Below are 20,073 nucleotides of genomic sequence, written 5' to 3'. Positions count from 1 at the left end.
ACTCCCATAAAATTTACTGACAGTCCCGCTGACAGACAAAAGTAAATATAGAGTAGCTTCATTAGTAATTTATCAGTAGTATTATGGCAACTAGCATGTGATAATTATCTATAAAAGTTTTAGATCAATTATGTAGCAAGTAGAATCATCTTTTGATAATAATTTTAAAGTAACCCACCCAAATATGTAACAGGAAATAAAGGACTAAATTTGAAGGTAAATTAAAGTTTTAAACACTTGACTTTCCCAATAGTTTTAGAATAAGATAATCTGGGATTGTTCACTGCTGCCATAAATGCATCATCACCATTTCAACTAATTTAAACTTATTTCAACTACTTTTAATTCACTCTAATTTACCTATTTAAAAGGGAAATAAAATTAAATTCTTTAAAATACTTATTCAGTACATAGTAAAAATGCCATGAGTACAAAATTACTTTACAGTAATTAATAAAGTTTTAAATTAATTTTATATAGGTAATCATAGGTAAAATGTCCACTTAAAATATGATGCAAAGCAAGTACATAAAAAGTAGCTATTCTAGATTCTCATCATCTTTTGTTATATAATTTTGCAAGACATAAATACATATATCGCACACACTTATGTTTGCTGCAGCATGATTAAATTAATTCCTCTATTTATGTTAGTAATTTCCTTTTCAAATCTCATGAAGTTGTTTGATACCCTCTGTCAAAAATTAGGTTCATATCTTCTTTGGAAATAGAACAAAATGTCATACATATATTATTCTTTCTTTATAACTTTAACAAAAAATAATTGATCTATCTAGAAACCATTTTTTGAGTAAGCTTTAGAATGATAAGGGGACTCAATATGAGAACTTTTCTCAAAGTGAGAAGGGAAATTCACAATTTATGGATTAATAAATCAAACAAACATTTTCAATTTTCCTCTCTTTCTTTTCTAATGTGATGATGAATAAAATTTCCTTTTATGCACAGAAACTTAGTTTTCTTTACAGTACATTCCACAGTTTTTATTTGTTTTAAGTTTATGGTACAAAAAATACACATTTTACTGAATTTGCTTAATTTAAACATTAAAAGTTCATTTGCAAACTAACAACACAAATGAATTAATTAAATAGTTGTCATATGAATGGTATTAATGACAGTTGCCAGATTATAGGAAAATAAAAGTTATGAAACAAATTCCTTTTCTGAAGGCATAGGACATAAAAACATGACTTATTTTTTGAATTCCTAGATGATTTCTATTATACATGTGTTTTAGCACAGTTCAGTATTTATTGGTATTGTAGGTATTTACCTTATAAAAATGAACATATTTAAAATAAAAATCAGCTCTATTTATATAGTTTCAGACATACTGAGGACAATAAAGCTTTGTTAAAATATTGTTTAGAATTCAGAAGTCAACATTTTTGTAAGAGTGTCTTTTTATCTTGTACTAACAACCATCTTACCTATGTAGATAGAAAAGAAAAAATTTCTAAAATGAAAGTTTTGAATGAACAGAAAAAGTTTGTTTCTCTTGGAGATTTCTTTATAAACTTCTTGCTTTACTTCCTGATGTGAGATTATATAGAAAAAGTTAAGAAGCATTCAATGTTGGAGATAAGTGTGAAACTAGTTGATATAAAATATAAATATTTTTGCCTTTTTTGGTGATTTTTGTTGTTTGTTCTTTTTTTTTCATTGTTTCCATTTCAACTATAACCCATTTTAATTTACATCTAAATATTCTAATTTAACAACATTAAACTATCCAAGAAAGCTTTATAGGTAGTTTATATTTATGGATAAAACAACAAAAATCAAAAGTAACTTAGTATTCTTAAAGTATATTTACAGTGTAAAAGGAGACAGTTTTAATTTTGCTGTTATTCAAATACATTAATATTTAATTTTCTGTCGCGTGAAGTTTGATCAGGGACTTATGGAATGAATACTAAAGCCCTCTTAAATTATGTTTAGTTGAGACTAAAATCTATCGAAAGAGTCCCAGGTTGAAAGATTATATGCTTATTTTGAACTAGTAGCTGAGCCCATAGCATCTAGGGGCTCAGGAGACAGGATTGACAGAATAGCTTAAAACTTTCACAATACTAAAAAGTAAAAAATCCTTAAATCGTCCCGGGAACAATATGAAGGTTCCCTGAACTGAAGAACTCAATCGGTTCAGTAGTTATTAAATTTTTAAGTTTCAGGCAAAAAAACGTACTACTTGATATAATAGGATATAATATTTGTTGGGAGTCTAAAAGTATACAGATTGCATATCTTTTATCCATGACTATAATCGAGTTACAATCTTTTCATCTAATTTTTTAGATATAAGGTCACAGGAGTTACATTCAAGTATAAAAGGTTGGCCGGTACTAGGAATAGGCATTAATCGCATTGTGATATAGACAGCTTTCTTCGGATATTAAAATTAAAAACTATAACTTGAAATAAAACTAGTTTTGCTAGCCTTGAGTGGTCAAACACCCGGGCTAACAAAACTGGCTAAAATACGATTTGATTTATAATTTTTCACTGTGGCTTGAAACCGGTTCTAGTCCAGCGGATATTTTTCGGTTCAAAGCCATTCTGTAAAGGTTTTTACTGCTTTGCCAAAATAAAAAATTAAAAATCAGTAAAAAATTGAAAAATTAGAATAATAAAATATGAAAGTTAATCTTTCTAGCTCTTTATGTTTAAGTAGCCTAAGAAACAGAAACCATATTGTAAATACTTTTTTTAGGCTTAAAGTAAAATTAAATCAATTTAAAAGGTTACGCATTTTAAAGATATTTTATCAATGGCTATTCCTATATTATAGAACCCTTACTCAACTTAGATACTTTGTTTAGAGTTAGTTGATAAAAGTTAATATAGTTTATATAGTTTCACATTCTTTCCAACATTCTAGTTCACCTTATAACGTGTTGTTGTTGTCTTTCTGGCCAACTATATAATACAAATTAGGGGTATAGTCCCTTTCGTGGCAACGCCTCTTAAGGGGCGTTTCGTCGTATTTTCACAGTAGCTTTTGGTAGGTTAGGTTAGGTGATTACCCCGCAGTTTTAGAGCCCCCCGCAGGTGCTAGAAATAGGGAGAAAGCTACTTTAAGCCCTAAGAGGCGTTGCTACGAAAGGGACTATACCCGAAATTTGGAAATTAGATAGCAAAAAATGAAATCAAAATATATTCCTTGGCTTCAATTTAGGGTAAAGAAATATTAAAACTAAAAAGACTTTTTCAGACAACAATTTTAAAACAAGAATTTCAACATTTCTTTCCTAAATGATTTAATAATAAAATTATGTTTTTGTTAACTACTAGGTAAACTTTTTTTCAGATTTCAAATTGTAAATTCTTAATTTTAGAATAATTGCTCAATTAGTTTAGATGGATGGGAATTATAAACTGCTTAAATCCAGACTAAGATAATTCTCTAAGTGTTTTCTTCTAAATTCATCTTAATGGATCTAGTGCAGTTCCCGGTAAAATATTCCTGGTAACGATTATCTTCAAAAATCTATGATCTTTAAAGGCGGCTTGTTGCCAAACGGCTGGACGTTCATGTCATGCCCGCACACCATATTAAGCGGCATAAGAAGGCATAAATAATCTGGCATTGCCATAATCTAATGATGGGCAGGAAAAGCTTTATTGAAGAAAAAACGTGTAAAATGAGTCTTTTTAGTGCAGTGCGGGATAACTGTGCATTGTTGTAATGTCTATTCCAGATTATTTGAAGGTCTCCTTTTGCCGCTTAATACGTTGTGCGCCCATAATCTATTGGTTATACAGTTTGGCCGTTAGTTGCCTTTATAGTTTATAGATTTTTGGAGATATTCGATACCAGGAACATTTTACCTGCACGTGATCCCATCTTTTTATATTGGTTAAATAAAATAAAAAAATATTATCTCTATTTGACAATTGTTTCTAAATTTTGATTTAAGCAAACCCAACCTCCTGACTTCTCATCTACAGTAATCTATGTGTTCAACTTGCTTTTATACTGTTACAATATTTATATTTTTCATTGTTTTATTTTATAAACAAGTTAAAAGCTTTTTGTGGTTAAACCTCTCTGTTTGTTTTGATGATACACAAATTTTCTATTTTTGTAGCAGTGATGCTTTCATATATAGTTTGTTAAGCTACTCTATTTCTGATTTTATCAAGTGACAAGAGAAATAAGCTATAAAAAGATCAATACCGTTTTGTAGTTTTTTGTAGTTTAAATTTTAATTGTGTACTATGAATTGGTTAATATACTGCCCGACAAAGTTAAAAAATTGGTTTTCAGACTGATTTAAAGCATTTGATAGTTGTTAAAATCAATCAACTTAATAGAATATTATTATCCTCCTATTATTTAAAGTATTATATTCAATATTACTAGCGGCTACGCCCCTAGAGGCCTCTAGTGGCACTTTAAATGTTGTTGTTTGTTAAAGTAATTTTTGTACGATACCACCTTATTTGACGTTGAAGTCTCCTCTAATTTTTTTATTTTTTTGTCATTTCTCTTGGGAGGGTGGTGGTACCCTCCCCCAAAATAGTTATAAACCTTCCCGGGACTTATGAGAAGCTACCCTGTTAAGGAGAACCCGATCGGTTCAGTGGTTAGCGAGATCCTTCGGTACAGACACACACACAGACATCCTGTTACTTTAGTATAAGGATTTTAAAAAAGTAAGTTTTTTGTTTGTTTCAATCTTCAGATTACAATAACTATTTAACTGATTGAGTTCTTCTTTTTAGGGATGGTTTTAAGCTATCTGTTTTTTTAGATTTAAGACTTTGAGTTGTTTTAGGCCTCTTTTTTACCCTTTTGAATACAGAGCATCTAAATGCTAGTGGCGCAGTCGCTAGTTATCTTTTAAACTATCAAAAAATGATAAGATAGCTTTCAATGTTGTCATTCTTGTTTATTTAAAATTAATATTACAGCCACAACTGTGTAAATGAAAGCTTTGTTCTACTCTAACAGGATGGAAATAAAACCAGAGCAAAGAGATGTGAATATATTTTTGATAAAAATTTACAAAGTGATAACAGAGGATTTGCAAAGTAAGTGTTTTATAGTCCAAAGTAGCGAAGCTATTCAACAAGTTATTTGTTAGTCAGTCAGTCTTTGCGATTTGCTTGGATATATATAGAAATTGAGGGAAATAATGATAGAAGAGTTAAGTATTTCGAACGTGTAATAAATAATAAGATTGAAAAATTTTTCTAAAAGGAGATTAGTAAAGGCAGCGTCCGTAAATTAATTCCTTTGGCTATTTTAGTTCGGTAGTGTTGGCGCAAAACTTGTTTTGTTCTGTAACTAAAGGGAAATGGGTAAAGGGGGGAGGGGATTAAGAAAGTGGGTTTTGGGATGATTTAAAATTAGAATTGTTTATCAGAATCCTGGTCACTTGTTTCTGAGGAAAGGCAATGGAATTTCAAAGTTTATTCTTCATTTTGAGTTAATCCTATTACCCCTTTAAACATAAATAAACCAATATAATTATTTATTTGTAATGCTGCGGCTGTTAATACCCAACTTAACCTAACCTAACTTTATTTTAAGATTTGTATCTCATTCTGAGTTGCGGCACCCCCACTTGAACCTGCTACCCAATGATACTCTGACCCTGCTGTGTGAAATATCTATCACTGGAGATAATATTGTTCATAGCGGCTCCTCAAAGTAAGTCAATTGCAGAGTACCTTCAATATAATAAACTTTTGTTTTGTCCGTTCATATTTATTTTACTATTTGTAGTTTTATTTTGCAATAGTCAAGTATTTTCATTGATTATAAATAATCACTTTCTGACTAGATATGAAAAGAATTTTATAATGTATGATCTATTATTAAATATTCTGGAATTTTATACTTTTTCTTCTGTCAATACAATTATATACTGTACAGAAATGTTGTATATGATCTGTACTTTGTTTTTCACTTCAATATTGTACATTATATCATATTTTTTGTTATTGTTTTTATTTTGATGTAATATGCGTAATAATGTTCTCTTAAACATTATAAATATAACATAGAAGTATTATTCGGGGAAAGTACCTTTTTATTTTATATGCCTGTTTTATTCCGTGTGAATAAGTTTACTAATTCAAAGTTTAGACACAATTTATAGATAGAACCCATTCTTTTTAAAGATCTTTTAATTTGTTTCAAAATGGTACTTTCTTTTAATTTTGGTTAACATGGTGAAAGGGGGCGAAGCTTAAATCACTCGACAATATTTAGTACCATCAATTTATATGGATGCTTTTCCCTTCCCTTTAAATATATCTTTAAAAGTATTTTTTTATTAGCTTTAAAGTAGAAATACCATTAAAGAATTTCTAGCCAATATATAAGGGGGGAGGGGGGGGGGGGGGGTTAATGCAACCATCTCGTAATCTATGCAGGGTGGCCACAATGTACGGATGTACGGAAATGTACGGAAATGTACGGATTTTTAAAAAAGTGCTAAATAAATGTACGGATTGTACGGATTTTTCATTTTGGTGTACGGAATTTCCGAGCATGGTGTTATAATTAGTGTATTATCTTTAAAAATTAAGTAAAATGTATCATTTTTTGGGATCATGGAAAGAAAACGAAGTTTCCGGTTTCGTCGTTTTTTCACAGTAGCCTTTCTCCTATTTCTAGCCCCTGCGGGGGGCTCTAGCCCTGCGGGGCATATTTTCTAACCCTGCGGGGCAATCATTGACATTTAATTAACCTAACCTAACCTAAAATAACCCTTCAAAAGCTGCTGTGAAAAAATACGATGAAACCGGCAACTTCGTTTTCTTTCCATGATCCATTTTTTGTTCTGTATCATTATAATATTTGTAAGTTACATTTAGATTTCACGGGAACCAGTTTGGACAAGAATGGTGTATTAGAAGTTGAATTATTCAAACTATTCAAGATTTGTCTTCAAAGTTTCTATTCAATTGTTAACTTAACTAAAACATTAGTATGTAACAATACCCTTTTCAGGATATAAATTAGTTCAAGTTGTTATTTTTTTATCTGCTTATCTGCTGTATTTGTCCCCATTATGAAACAGCAAAATACCCCCCCCCCCCCCCCCCCCCCTAAAAGTTTATTTTACCCGTGATGTAACTTTAATTCTAGTCTTGCCCTTTGACATTGTGTAAATTATTAGGTACCAGTAACCAGAGTATTAAGATGTTTCATTATTTTTAATCAACGGGAGTATTTTTTTGATAATCATTCATGGGGATGTAGATGAAATTATTGTCTGATGTCTTATCCCTTAAATTCCCTGATATTATTAAGGACATATCAACCAAGGATCTAAAGGGAAAAGACAATGGCAAATAAACTTAAGATCATTCCCAAAATACCCCTATGAACTCTCACACTGTAAAATTATCCTATTATTTTTTTTATTTTTTTTCAGAGAAAATGAGATCTTGATCAGTACCTAGTATGAAACCAATTTTACTAAATAATATATTTACTACATAGTAGAAAAATGTACGGAAATGTACGGAAAAATGTACGGATTTTTTTTTAGCATGCACGGAAATGTACGGATTTTTTTTAAAAACCTTGTGGCCACCCTGTCTATGTATAAATAGCACTTAGAATTCGAATTTTGATATGAAATTTTGCATGAGTAATCCTTGGTAGGTCTATTTTCCCTAAATCGAACCAAAAGTTGGAAAAGTAGCGGCTAACTGCTGGCGGCTCAGCCGTTTAGCCATTTTTGACTATTTTCAACGAAAATCCATCACGAAACCTATCTTTACATAATACTCTTTTCCGCTCCTAAACGTTTTCAAACGGTTCTAGCCAGTAGTTGATGGTACTAGAAATCTAAAAAATGTTTTTTTTGTATCATTTCACATGATTTAAAGCAAAAATATGTTTCAAAAAGTTGATTCACGGAAAAAATATTTGTATAATATTAAAGCCTAAAAGTCTGCGTAATGATAATGTTATAAAAATATTTATAAACTTTAAAAGTAAGTTAACCTCTGTTGTAGTAGAACTTAATGAACCTAATTAAAAACTTAAATTGCAGTTGATCCCATATACAGGGTGTTCCGTTGAAATCATAAATCACTTAAGTTTATATTAGGTTGTGCTTAAAAAAAAATTTTCATGCATTAAAAATTAAATAATTAAAAATTTTAACTTTATGAGAAATCGAGCACTTTGAAATGCCTAAACTCATTTTAAAACAGCCCATTTTTTATTATCAAAAACTAGTTCATTTGATAGATTTGGGAATAGTTATTTCTCGTATCGTATTATAAACGGCTTTCCGCGGATATAGAATGTACAATTATTGTACATTTCTATATTCGTAGAAAACTGGATATAATACGATGCTAGACATAGTTTTTTCGTATGGATGAGAACCGGTTCCTATCCGCCGGATTCGAATGAATACGAGAAAATCCTTTCTGTAAACTTTATTGGACACCCTGTAGGTGGAGAGAGAAGAAATTCCTCTCACACTTTTAGAGAGAAAAATTGTGAAAATATGTGAAATAAAGTTAATATCTATATACCTATATACAGAGATGGCATAAAAAAAAACCACGTGGTTTTAATCAAGTGGTTTAAACCAAAAAAAAGCTTTAAAAAAAAACCAAGGTGGGATGGTTTAAATGTTTTGTTTTTTTTAAATATTTATACAAAGGCCTATCTTTCCAGTTATATCTTTTCATAACGTAAATAATACAGTAAATAACTGTCAGTCAGGGTTGTCAAATCGGGCGGGCGGTTTTGCGCGGGCAGTTTTAGGCTGCCCTTTTTCGGGTCCTTTTGGGCACCCCCCCCGTTTCGGGGGTGAGAAAAAGGGGGAGGGGGTGAAAAAAGAGGGGGGGACGGCAGGCCTATAATTTGGATATTATTAAAAAAAACAAAAAAAACCTGGTTTTTATTTTAAAAAAACCAAAAAAACCTGGTTTAAACCGAAAAAACCAAAGAAGTTTGTTCTTTTTAAAAAAAAACCCTGGTTTTTTTCCATCTCTGCCTATATAACATAGATTTATACATTTATAACTGTATTCTTTGTTAAATTATTTTTGTTTATAATTAAGTAAAATTTTACCTTTTAAATATTACTTATTATTATCTAAGTAAAATTGTGCTTTTCTGAGAATCTTAGTCTAGTTTTTAAGTTTAAAAAATATTGTTATCAACATGATATTACAAAAAATGATTTAAATGTTTCATGACTTGCATATTATTTAAATGAATATGCAGCAAAGTAGAAAACTTGCGAGCTAGTATGTCTGTATGTTTGTCTGTACATCTATTCCTGTTATTCTGTCTGGCAAAATAAATGTAAAGTATGTACTGTAACTGCCGCATTAACCTGATAAATAAAATAACAAACAAGGACAACACTCAAATTAATCATACCAGACACATACAGGGTGTCACACAAATAGATTTAGTAATAGTATTACCATGTTCTCTAATAAAGTGAAAGTAGATGGCTATAATAACTAAACCCCCTTATCCACCCCCTCCCCGCCTACTGGATAAACAAACTGACCCATAAATGATGTCCATGTAAGCAACCCTAATTTTTCCCTTATCATAATAAAGGGTAAGCAAAAAAAAATGCGTAGATTTTTAAAATTCAAATTGCGCGGCTTGTGTTAATGGTAGAAAAAAGGCACGCATATCGTTAGAACCGCTAAGAAGTCTATTTTTAGAAAATATAAAAACGATTCCTATGCTATGTATAGTTTAGGAGCTACGTGTTAAAATGTCCCAACTGACTTAAAACTTGACTTGAGAGTAAATTTTGGGACATTTTACCATCTGGCTCCTAGATTATTTGTAGCACAGGAACCGTTCTTATATTTCCAAAAAATACAGTTCATAGCGGTTCTAACGGTATGCGTAACATTTTTCTACTATTAACACAAGCAGCGCAATTTGAAATTTAAAAATGTAGGCATCTCTTTTTGCAAAATATCTTCTCTAATTTTTAGTTATATTTTAAAATTTACTCGCAAGTCAAGTTTTACACCAGTTTGGACATTTTAACACGTAGCTCCTAAACTATGCGTAGCACAGGAATCGTTTTTATATTTCCTGAAAATAGACTTCTTAGCGGTTCTAACGACATGCGTGCCTTTTTTCTACCATTAACACAAGCCACGTAATTTGAATTTTTAAAATCTACGCATTTTTTTTTGCTCACCCTTTATCTACGTATATTCTATGTCCATTGTCTCACAAATAGTTTTTTTTTTAAAAAAGACATTATTTTTAACCTTTTCCACAAATTTACTAAAAAACAGTGTATTGACTTTTATAAATATAATCTTTTTTAGGCCAATCCACAACAGTTATAAAGTGCAGCCATTGGAAACTGTTAACCGTTTATCTCAGGTATGTATTTTTTAAGGTTCGGAGTCTAAGACTTAATTAATACCTATTATCGTATCGTTTTATAGACATATATTCAGCCCTTAGGAGCTAACAAAACTGATATTATACTTATGATTTTTATTTGTAGAAAATTGTCTGTATTACGATGCTATACATGATGTTTCACTAAGAACCGTACCTAATCCATCGGATATTAATCGGTTTCGAAGCCATACTGGAAAATATTTTCTACCTTTTCTTAAATGTAAACCTAAAATGTACACAAAAAACTTTCTGTAATACTTGTAAGTTTTTGCAAAAAAAAAAATAGGTTTGGATATATTGGGTGCTGGTTAGCCCCGCAGGGTTATGTCTTATGGTTATGGAAACCTATTATTTCAATTTATTTTAAAAATTAAGGGGTGGGGTTTTTAAGTGCTAGACACCGTAAAGGGGGGCGGGTGGGAATGTGGTGACTCGTTACACGTCATATCAGCAATTTTATTATTGGTGCTACTCCCTTAGTTATAGAGAAATTGTGTAACATTTTTTTGGTTTTGTCAATTATTACCCAAAGTTTTGGTATCTTTAAAAATAAAAAACGGCAGCGGGACAGCCGTTCCCGCCTTTCACCGCCATTTTTGGCTTCCGCCAAAAACTGTTTGATTGCATTTCTCGCCGAATTAGGCAATTTGGAATCATTTGAGACCATGTTATTAAAAAAAAAAAATTGCTGGTATGTCGTGCTACGAGTCACTACATTCACCCCCCCCCCCCTTTAACCCTTCAATATGTACCTATGAAAATAGCAAGTTAGAAACATAACCTGGTTTTAGAATAGCAAGGGAATTTTCTTTATATGGTACTTTACTAACTAATATTAGATAACAATTTAAACATTTATCTTAAATCTAATATCCAAGGATTAATGAATGTTGTATGTTGTATGGAATAGTGGTAGATGACTCGACACTTTTCTTAATTCATGTTAAAATTATAGACAAGATTAAGGAGTAGTAATAGGATCAAATTAATGTTTTTAACCTGAACAAGAACTATGATCTATTTCAGGACTAATTTTATTTTTTTCTCAAAAATAATACAAATTTGAAATACTGTTCTCCTTTACAGGGAAGCTTCTGATAGGTTCTGTGATGTTTTTAGACTAATTCATTTTTATAAAAAGTAGTCTGGGTATGGTTTTTAGCTATTTTTCTGCCCTTCCATATCCCTTTGATTATGGAGCCAATAGATGCAAGAGGTGCAGCCGCTAGTTCTTTATAATTTGGGATATATTTTGTGTAGATTACATATAGATATTTGTCCTTGATTAGAATGATGCCTTGATGCCTATTTAGTTCTAGGTTCACTCAATTCAGGGGTAAGGATATTGATGGGCGTATGTAGTAAGAGATATAAGTTTTCCGGAATTGTAATGTAGGGAGTAGATTTGAAATCTGCATCAAATTTTAAGGATTTTTTATAAAATTCGTTTTTTTGTATAATTCTTTATCTAAAAGCGGAAATACAAATTAAGTTAATTAATTTTGGCATCTGTGATTGGTGGATTTAAAAAATCTGCGCTCTGATTGGATGGCGTACATCATTCAACCAATTAGAGCGCAGGTAGTTTAAAATCCACCTATCCTATTGGTCAAAATTAATTAACTTAAAATGTATTTTCGCTTTTAGATAAAGAATTTTACAAAAAACGAATTTTATAAAAAATCCTTAAAATTTGATGCAGATTTCAAATCTACTCCCTACATTAAAATTCCGGAAAACTTATATCTCTTAGTATGTAGTGGGATGTAGGTGGTTCTTCCACCCCCCCCCCCTCACTCCTAATAAATAACAGTAACCAATTTATTTATGATCATTAACTTGATTCAATAATTGAAAACTTACAAAAAAAATACATGATCCGCTAGTCATGTTACAGAAAACAAGGTGTTATCCTCTTAAAAATATTTTTTTTCAATTTTGAAATTTTTATACCCCCCACTCCCTTAATAATACCCTTTTTCCGTTTGTCCAAATACGATTTTTTTTGTCAGATAGAAAGAATACTCAGAATAAAATGACTGTGGACGCCCCAGTATAAGGACAGATATCAAGGGTTGCAAATTCATATCAAATAAGTTCTTGCATTTCACAATGGGTCCTAATCATATTGATCTCAGAAAACCTTCCGTGTTATAAGAAAATGTTTTTTTTTTAGCAAAAATACGTGTCTGAATTTAGAAAATCTACTTTACACATAATCATTAAATAGTACACACTGCTACTTTGTCGGGATCTTGAAATTAATTGTTGTCATTAATTGGAAGAAAAAAAAGATTAACTATTTAGAGCTATAAATAGACTAAAGTTGTTAAGTTTGTCATAGATTAGATTAAGAGATAAAATTGAATTGTTTTTATGTTGGTAAAAATTTATTGTTAGGGCATTGCTTGTACAAATCCTGTGGTATAATCAAATATTGTTTACCGAAATTCTAAATTTTTGTCCTTATGATGTCATTGTGCTTTAAAATGAGCTCTCAACCCCTCCTTAAACCATTTGGTGAAGTTGATTAGCAATATCTTTGATAAACAAATACATTAGGCCCTGTTTGCACGTGTTAATATGTTTTATAACCTCTCTTAAACTAGGGGCTGCGTTTATCATTTAGGAAGGGAGACCAGCAAAATAGCGTAAAACAATCTTAATTTGAATAAGATAGCCTAAAGCCATTTCAGGACCTATATTTTGCTTTTAATGGTTTGAGGCATAACGAGATCTCTACCAGGTACCCAAGGCAAAATTAAATTATATGAGATGAATTAAAAGGGGGGGGGGGGGATTTATCGTTAATTGGCCTATCATTCTATTCCTGCTGATATGACTACTTTTTAACTTAACATAAATACCAATAGTGACTCGTTAAAAAACTCAGCTACAGGTTTTGAGAATTAATTATTACATAGCAAATTTATTCTACCTAAGGATAAGTAGCAAACGGGGACACAGATGGTGGGACAAGGGCAGAAAAAGTATCTTGTCCCTAGTTAATATAATACAAATTGTGTAGATTAAAAATTGAACAATTAAAATGATAAATGTCCTTCTATTTAAATTAAAAATTACTTATTTTTGTTAAATATTAAGATTAGATAAGATGAGAGGGAAACAAAGGAATGAATTGACTTAAATTTAAACTTGAAAGTGCACTTTGAGATAGATTAGGAATAAAGTAATAATTGAAATGAAAATACAAAATTATGAAACAAACAACTCAAATATCAGTATTTCGAGTATTGATTACCCGCTGGATTAGAACCAGTTTTGAGCCATATTAAAAAATTATGCATTAAATCGTATTATAGCCAATTTTCTACTGAATAAAAATAAAGGGTGCATTATTCTTTGCCCCTAAACAATCGCAAATCATTACATTGAATAATTTTAGCTTCCCTATTGTTCTTATAAAGAGACCAGTACGTTGCGGGTAAATTCCGTAAAGATGTAAGTTCTAAGGCTTAAACCATAGACAAAAAAAATATATTTTTAAGTTAACAATACCTGAAAATTGTTTTAAAAACCCGAAATTTTTACTGAACGCTTTGCTAATGTCAAAGTGACAAAAATTAATTTTTATCATATAATACATAGAATTACCATGGAAAATCAATTAACTAATATCTTTGAAATAATTGGCATTATTTGTAATCTTTAAACTCTTTCCAATGATTTTTTATAATTGTCTATTTTGTTATTATTGTCAGTTTGACATTAGCAAAGCATTCAATGAATTTTAGAGTTTTTTAACAATTTTTATTAACTTAAAATTTTTTTTGGGTCTATAGTTCTTTTCAATAAGGAATACACATATTTAGTGAATATTATCGTTCTACTCCTGTTTTTAGGCCTTAAAACTCACACCTTTACGGAATTTACCCGCAACCTGCTGGTCTCTTTTTTGGTGTCCTTATTTCTGATATGACATATTAAGTCTAAAACTAAACTGTAGATTTATTTACAATTCAAAATGAATAGATGAAAATAAAGCTATAACTTTACTCTTTTATATTTGTTTTAAAACGTTTATTACTGTCATATAAAACATGATTTTTCCTATGTTTAAACCCTACGGAAGGCTCTAACCCTGTGAGTGTGGAGCCTATACCTGAAGGGCTACCTATGCTACCAAATATAGACGAGCCTAACTCGACATAAAGTAATTTTCAAACAAACAAAAAGTATTCCTCTTAATTTTTAATTTATTTTTAAAAAGTGGCAAATTTCTGTTTATACAAATTATCTATTTTAGGATATTTCCAACATCTATGAGACTGGAAATTTTTCTGATTGTGCCATCATTTGTGAGGGCAAGGAGTTCAAATGCCACAAGAACATTTTATCAGCCAGGTGAAAACTGGTTCTTCTCTTATTTTTAGTATTTTAACCCTTAACGGTCGGGGGGGGGGGGGGGGGCGTTGAACGCCCCCCCATCCGGTTTTTCTGTGTGTGAAAGATAAAGAGCCCAAACTGCGTGACTTTTTAAGTTTGGGTATGACACATAACCGAGAGTTGGAATTTTTTGAATATCTCCATCCTGGCGGGCACAGGATGCCAGCAAACCTGGCAGGGTCATCCAGGTAAAGAGCAAAAATATTTTTTTGACTTAAAAAAAGCATTTTATCTTACCAAAATACTAAAATATCCTCTAGTAGTACATCCTCATATTAAATACAGGTGTTTAAGTCAATTTCAGGTTCCAGGTATGATCCTGCAGGTCCTGATCCTCCAGGTCTCCAGAAATCTTTAAAAGGCTCCTGTGGCCGCAATTTTTGACTTAGAGACTTCAAATTTTAAACTTAAGCTTTTCTTACATTTCTACATAACGTATTAAAATTTCATAAAGATCCGCCGCCGTTTTCCCGCCGACCGCCGACTGCGGCGGCTGGCAGCTGCCAAGTACAGCTGCGGCCGCTGAAATTTATATTTTGATATTTGAAATATAAAATTTACATAAAGATTAACATTTTCTGCAAAAATAGTTTTATTCTAGCTTCAAGAATAAAAAAATTACAGCCGTTTGAAATTTTAAGTAAAAAAGGACCTAAAAACAAAGGTTGTTAGATAAAAGGGTTAAGGAAGCGAAAATTGACCTTGACTTACTTGAGGTCGGAAATTCATCATAACACAGGGGACTTACACAAAAATTTTTAGCCCTCTAGCTCTAATAGGAACTGAGATAACATGGGAGGGCGTTGAAAGTCCCCCCCCCCCCCCGACTGATTAAGGTGCGGCAAGGGGCCCGACTGTAAGGGGTTAAAAATATTAAATGTTTTGTTTAGTTCAAACCTACAATAATTTTAAAAAAAACAACACAAATAAAAATTGAGAAAAAAAAAAGAAAATTTAAAAATCTTAAACAGTTAGGGAGTTGAATCCATTTTTATAGAAGCAGAAACATAATCTATGATTATGGTTTGGACCCTATAAAACTGTAATCTACCCTTTCACTTTCCCCTCTCTTGGTGAAGATATCTTCAACGCCGATACGATTTTTGAAATGTAAGATTCCACTTTCAATAGAGGCGAAACTGGAATCATACATTCATGTTTACATATCAGCGTTTTCATAAACATTGATTTCCTTATTTATATCGACATAATAGTAATGTATCATTCTACTTTCAATAGAGACAAAACTGGAATGATACATTCAAGATAACATATCATATATTTAAATCGACATAGTAGAAATGGTACATATTAGTTAGTTTTTTTATATTTTTTTTAGTTTGAAGTTTTTAAGAAAAAAAGGACCTAAAAATAAAGGTTGCTAACACTCAACAACCAGGCCCATTTCCGGACCTTAATAGTTCAATGCTCCCTCCCCCCCCCCCCCCACATATCATCTCAGCTCCTATTAGAGTTAGATGGCAAAAAAAATTGTGCATGTTCCCTGTTAAATAATAAATTTCCGACTTTAAGTGAGACAACGTCATTTTTTGCTTACTTCACCCTTTCATTTAACAACTTTCTTTTTAAGGTTAATTAAAATGTTAAATGGTTTTAATTTCCTTTATTTTTGAAGCTAGAACAATTTTTTTCAGAAAATTTTTATCTTAAAGTAAATTTTATATTAGAAATCTCAAAACATAAATTTTTTTATTCGTTGGCTTAACAACTTTGGAGACTTTTACTGAATTTGGATCTACTATCTATAATACAAAGTAGAATGATGTCTTTCTGTCTTTCTGTCCGTCCATCCGTCTGTCCCTTAAGATCTCAGTAACAACAGAACCGATCAGATTCTACTCTTCAGGGTATATACCTATTGGTCCTGTTGTGGTTTTAAGCTATTTTCTTTGGGGGTGGGACAACCCCAACCCCCCAAAAAATGAAAATCCCCCCCCCAAAAAAAAAATATTCTGGTGATGGTCATAAATTATGGGCGCAGCACCAGAATTTTTATTTTTTTTAAAATTACCTCATGGGGCAAAGCTCCTAGAGGCTAGGGGCGAAGCTGCTAGTACTTAATAACCTAACCATTCAAAATCCAATAAAAGTCCCAAAAGTTGTTAAGCCAGCTAATAAGAAAACGTTATCATAAAACTTTGGGGACTAGTGTAATAAACAGTCCATTGTCCACCTCTCTCTATGCTAGTTCCCAAAGTTTTACAATAACGTTTTCATTTTTGTTTGCTTAACATGTTTGGGGACTGTTACTGAATTTTAATTGGTTAGTTTATTTAGTATAGTGTCAAAACGTTTCAACCACTGAAGGCAAATTACAGTAGGGGTATTTTTGGGAATGTACATCCATTTATCGGCTATTGTCTTAAACTCATCAGATCACTGGTGGCGATAAACTTGAATTAAAGTACCTAGAGGTTTTGGACCAGAGGTAATTTCAGTTCAATGTTCCCTACCTCCCTGGGTACAATAAAAGTTGTCTAAAGGGAGGGAAAAATGGACGAAAAATTAAATAAATTCTGTCTATAATAACATGAGAAAACAGAATGAGAAGGACAGTAGCACCCTGTAATCGTTATCAGAAAGTCCTGAATGTCCATTTAAAACATTTGACGAAGCTTATTATAATAAGAGTTATGACAATATAAATTGATAAGATACATACAAAATGTTATTGCTTCTAAGTTACGTTTTCTACAAAAAAGGGTTGGTAGAAGTCTATATGTATGTCTAAAAAAATCACTCTTATGGTTTGCAGGTTTCTATAACTATGTCTTCATAATAATGCCTATAATAAGGGAGGGTTTAAATTTCAGTAGTACCCAAAGTTTTATAAACATTTGTTGGATTTATAAATTTTTTTACTTTTATTTAATCTCAATTGGTTGATAAAAACTGGCATTGTCAAAACTAAACAGCCAAGATTAGTTGTTTATTGCATCTGTTTTTCCAGTTTTGTTAGTCCTGAAGGGGCGAAGGCCCAGTCTAACAAAACTGGTGTTCATATTACAACTTTTTACTTTACTATTTGTAGAAAAATGTCTATAATACAATACAATACATGGTTTCAAGTAAGGATTAGACGGGTCTGATCCAGCAGATATTAATTAGTTTTGTAGCCATACTGGAAAATCATAAAAAATCATGGACAGAATGGCGGACAGGCAGAAAAGTGAATTGTAGAGTACCATCGCATTTTATTCTTTCTTAGTTAGTATTCGTATCCAGAGAGGGAGGAGACAACTGACTGTTTATTACAATAGTACACAAAGTTTTACAACAACGTTTTCTTATTTATTGGCTTTGGGGATTTTTACTGAATTTTGATTGGTTGATTAAATTGTGTTTATAAACGTTGGAACCACTAATTTTAATCTACAGAAGGGGTCATTTAGAGCGTCATCATTAAGGATGTGCATTAATTTATCGGCCATTGTCTTATCTCTTTATATCCCTGATATGTTTCATAATTTTATTTGTTTGCTTTGCTTAAAGGGGCTGTGAACGAAAAAATTTCTCATCAGATTATCAAACCTTAACATCATATCATTAATATAATCTCAAATATAGGGCAAAACTGTCTCTTGTTTCCTTAAAAAACGGCTTTTTCCAACAATTTTAACTATGTCCAAGTTTGGGGCAAAAAAATTTCCTGACTATATAAATGTGCAGTTAATTGTCTTTTTTTCCTTCTATAGCTAAAAATAAACTTTTTGACATAGTTCTCTATTTTTCCTAACGGTTAAGCTCACCTTTAACAATATCCTTTCTGTAAACCAATGTATAGTTACTTAAAAATTGATAAAGTAATATTTTTTATTGAAAACCAAATACAATAACAAAGCTAGAAACAGGTTATTTTATTAGTATCCAAGTAACTTTAGATGGCCCATCTCTTGCCCACCTTTATTTACAAATTTGTAAATAATAAAGGTGCAATATTTCTTTATAAACAGTCTGATAAAAGTGTAAACTAATTCTTCAAAGTAGGTTATTTATTGTCCAACACAATAAAAAAGGATATCATTATTTTAAATAACCTATGAGATTCAACCCGTTGTAGACTTTGAGGTATTTTTTTGTCAATAATACAAATTTAAGATAGATCTTTATTACCTAATTACTACGTTATAAAAAAAACTAATTGGCAATTTTATATTACAAAATAAATTTCTTAACAGTAACTAAATTGTTTCAACTATATATGACAAGTTAAATACCCCTACAAACATTTTAAGAAACAAAAACTTCAGATTTTCCTTGTTTTTTCCTTTTTCCCTCCCAAAATACCATAAATTCAATGCATTATTCCTAGATATTTTTGTTAATAGGACATTTTTGGTTGATCAGTGTAGTGAAATGTGCTTAGAAAATGTTAAAATTTGATAATCAGATGAAAAATTTTTACGTTCACACTCCCTTTAAGTGAAAGCTTTTCATTACATTAGGTTTTATTAAGTATGTGTTATAACATATAACATAGGCCAAAGTTTAAACTTTATCTGAGAGTGATAGGACAATGGCAGATTGGTTATCATACCTTTTTACATAAAAATGAAATGGTTTGGCAAGGGTAATTAATATTCCATTGTCCTTTACCATTATCCCAAAGTTAATTAAATCTATAAGGCCTTTGAATCTAATTTATTAAGCTATTTGAAATATATTTAAATCTATTTTTACAGTTTTAAAGAATTACCTTTACATAAATTCAATCCACCTACAATGAAAGCCAAAATAGACAGGCAAAACTTCTGAATTCTATTTTGTACTTCAGTTTGAATTTTTATTGGTTTGAAATAAATGCACATTTAAAATAATCTTTGTCTAAGAAAAGATAAATATACCATGCGTGATTTTGTTTTACTTTTTGAGCTGATTATTATCACTGAGAGAAAAGAAAAAATAAGTATTTTTTTCTGTTGATTTTTTGGTATCTGTGCATATAAAAGGAAATGGAATTATCCTCTTAGAATTTTTTTTTATCAATTTTGAAAATTTTGGTAACTACCCCCTTCCTCCGAGTGTGACTCTCATTGGTTGGAGTTTTTTTTAGCAAATAGCATCACGGTTCGTTTTTTATTAAATGAATAAGTTAGGGTACAATGTTTGGCACTTTCGATATAAGTAAATGATAATAAAAAACCCATAAAATACGATAATAACTTCAGAAAAATCGATGAAAATAGTTTTCATAATAAATTTTGGTTTTTTATTGTTTTTGAAAAATGTCATAGTAGAAG

At 30.9% G+C, this 20,073-nt stretch overlaps 1 protein-coding gene across 4 annotated transcripts in view; it reads left to right on the top strand.

The window, feature by feature from the left end:
* Nucleotides 1-20,073, top strand: part of LOC145314123 (speckle-type POZ protein B-like) — a 53,084-nt gene that overhangs the window by 9,845 nt on the left and 23,166 nt on the right. For all 4 annotated transcript variants that reach the window (XM_080153916.1, XM_080153918.1, XM_080153915.1 and 1 more), the window contains 4 exons: nucleotides 4,984-5,061; nucleotides 5,564-5,683; nucleotides 10,324-10,381; nucleotides 14,673-14,770. In XM_080153916.1, coding sequence (XP_080010042.1) covers nucleotides 4,984-5,061; nucleotides 5,564-5,683; nucleotides 10,324-10,381; nucleotides 14,673-14,770 — 354 coding nt within the window. The remainder of the gene's footprint in view (nucleotides 1-4,983; nucleotides 5,062-5,563; nucleotides 5,684-10,323; nucleotides 10,382-14,672; nucleotides 14,771-20,073) is intronic.

This window comes from Acartia tonsa, chromosome 3 (genome assembly GCF_053477335.1).
Source record: "Acartia tonsa isolate MP-2025a chromosome 3, ASM5347733v1, whole genome shotgun sequence".
NCBI lineage: Eukaryota > Metazoa > Arthropoda > Copepoda > Calanoida > Acartiidae > Acartia > Acartia tonsa.
Note: the sequence above shows the minus strand (reverse complement) of the source record. Positions and strands in the feature narration are given on the sequence as shown.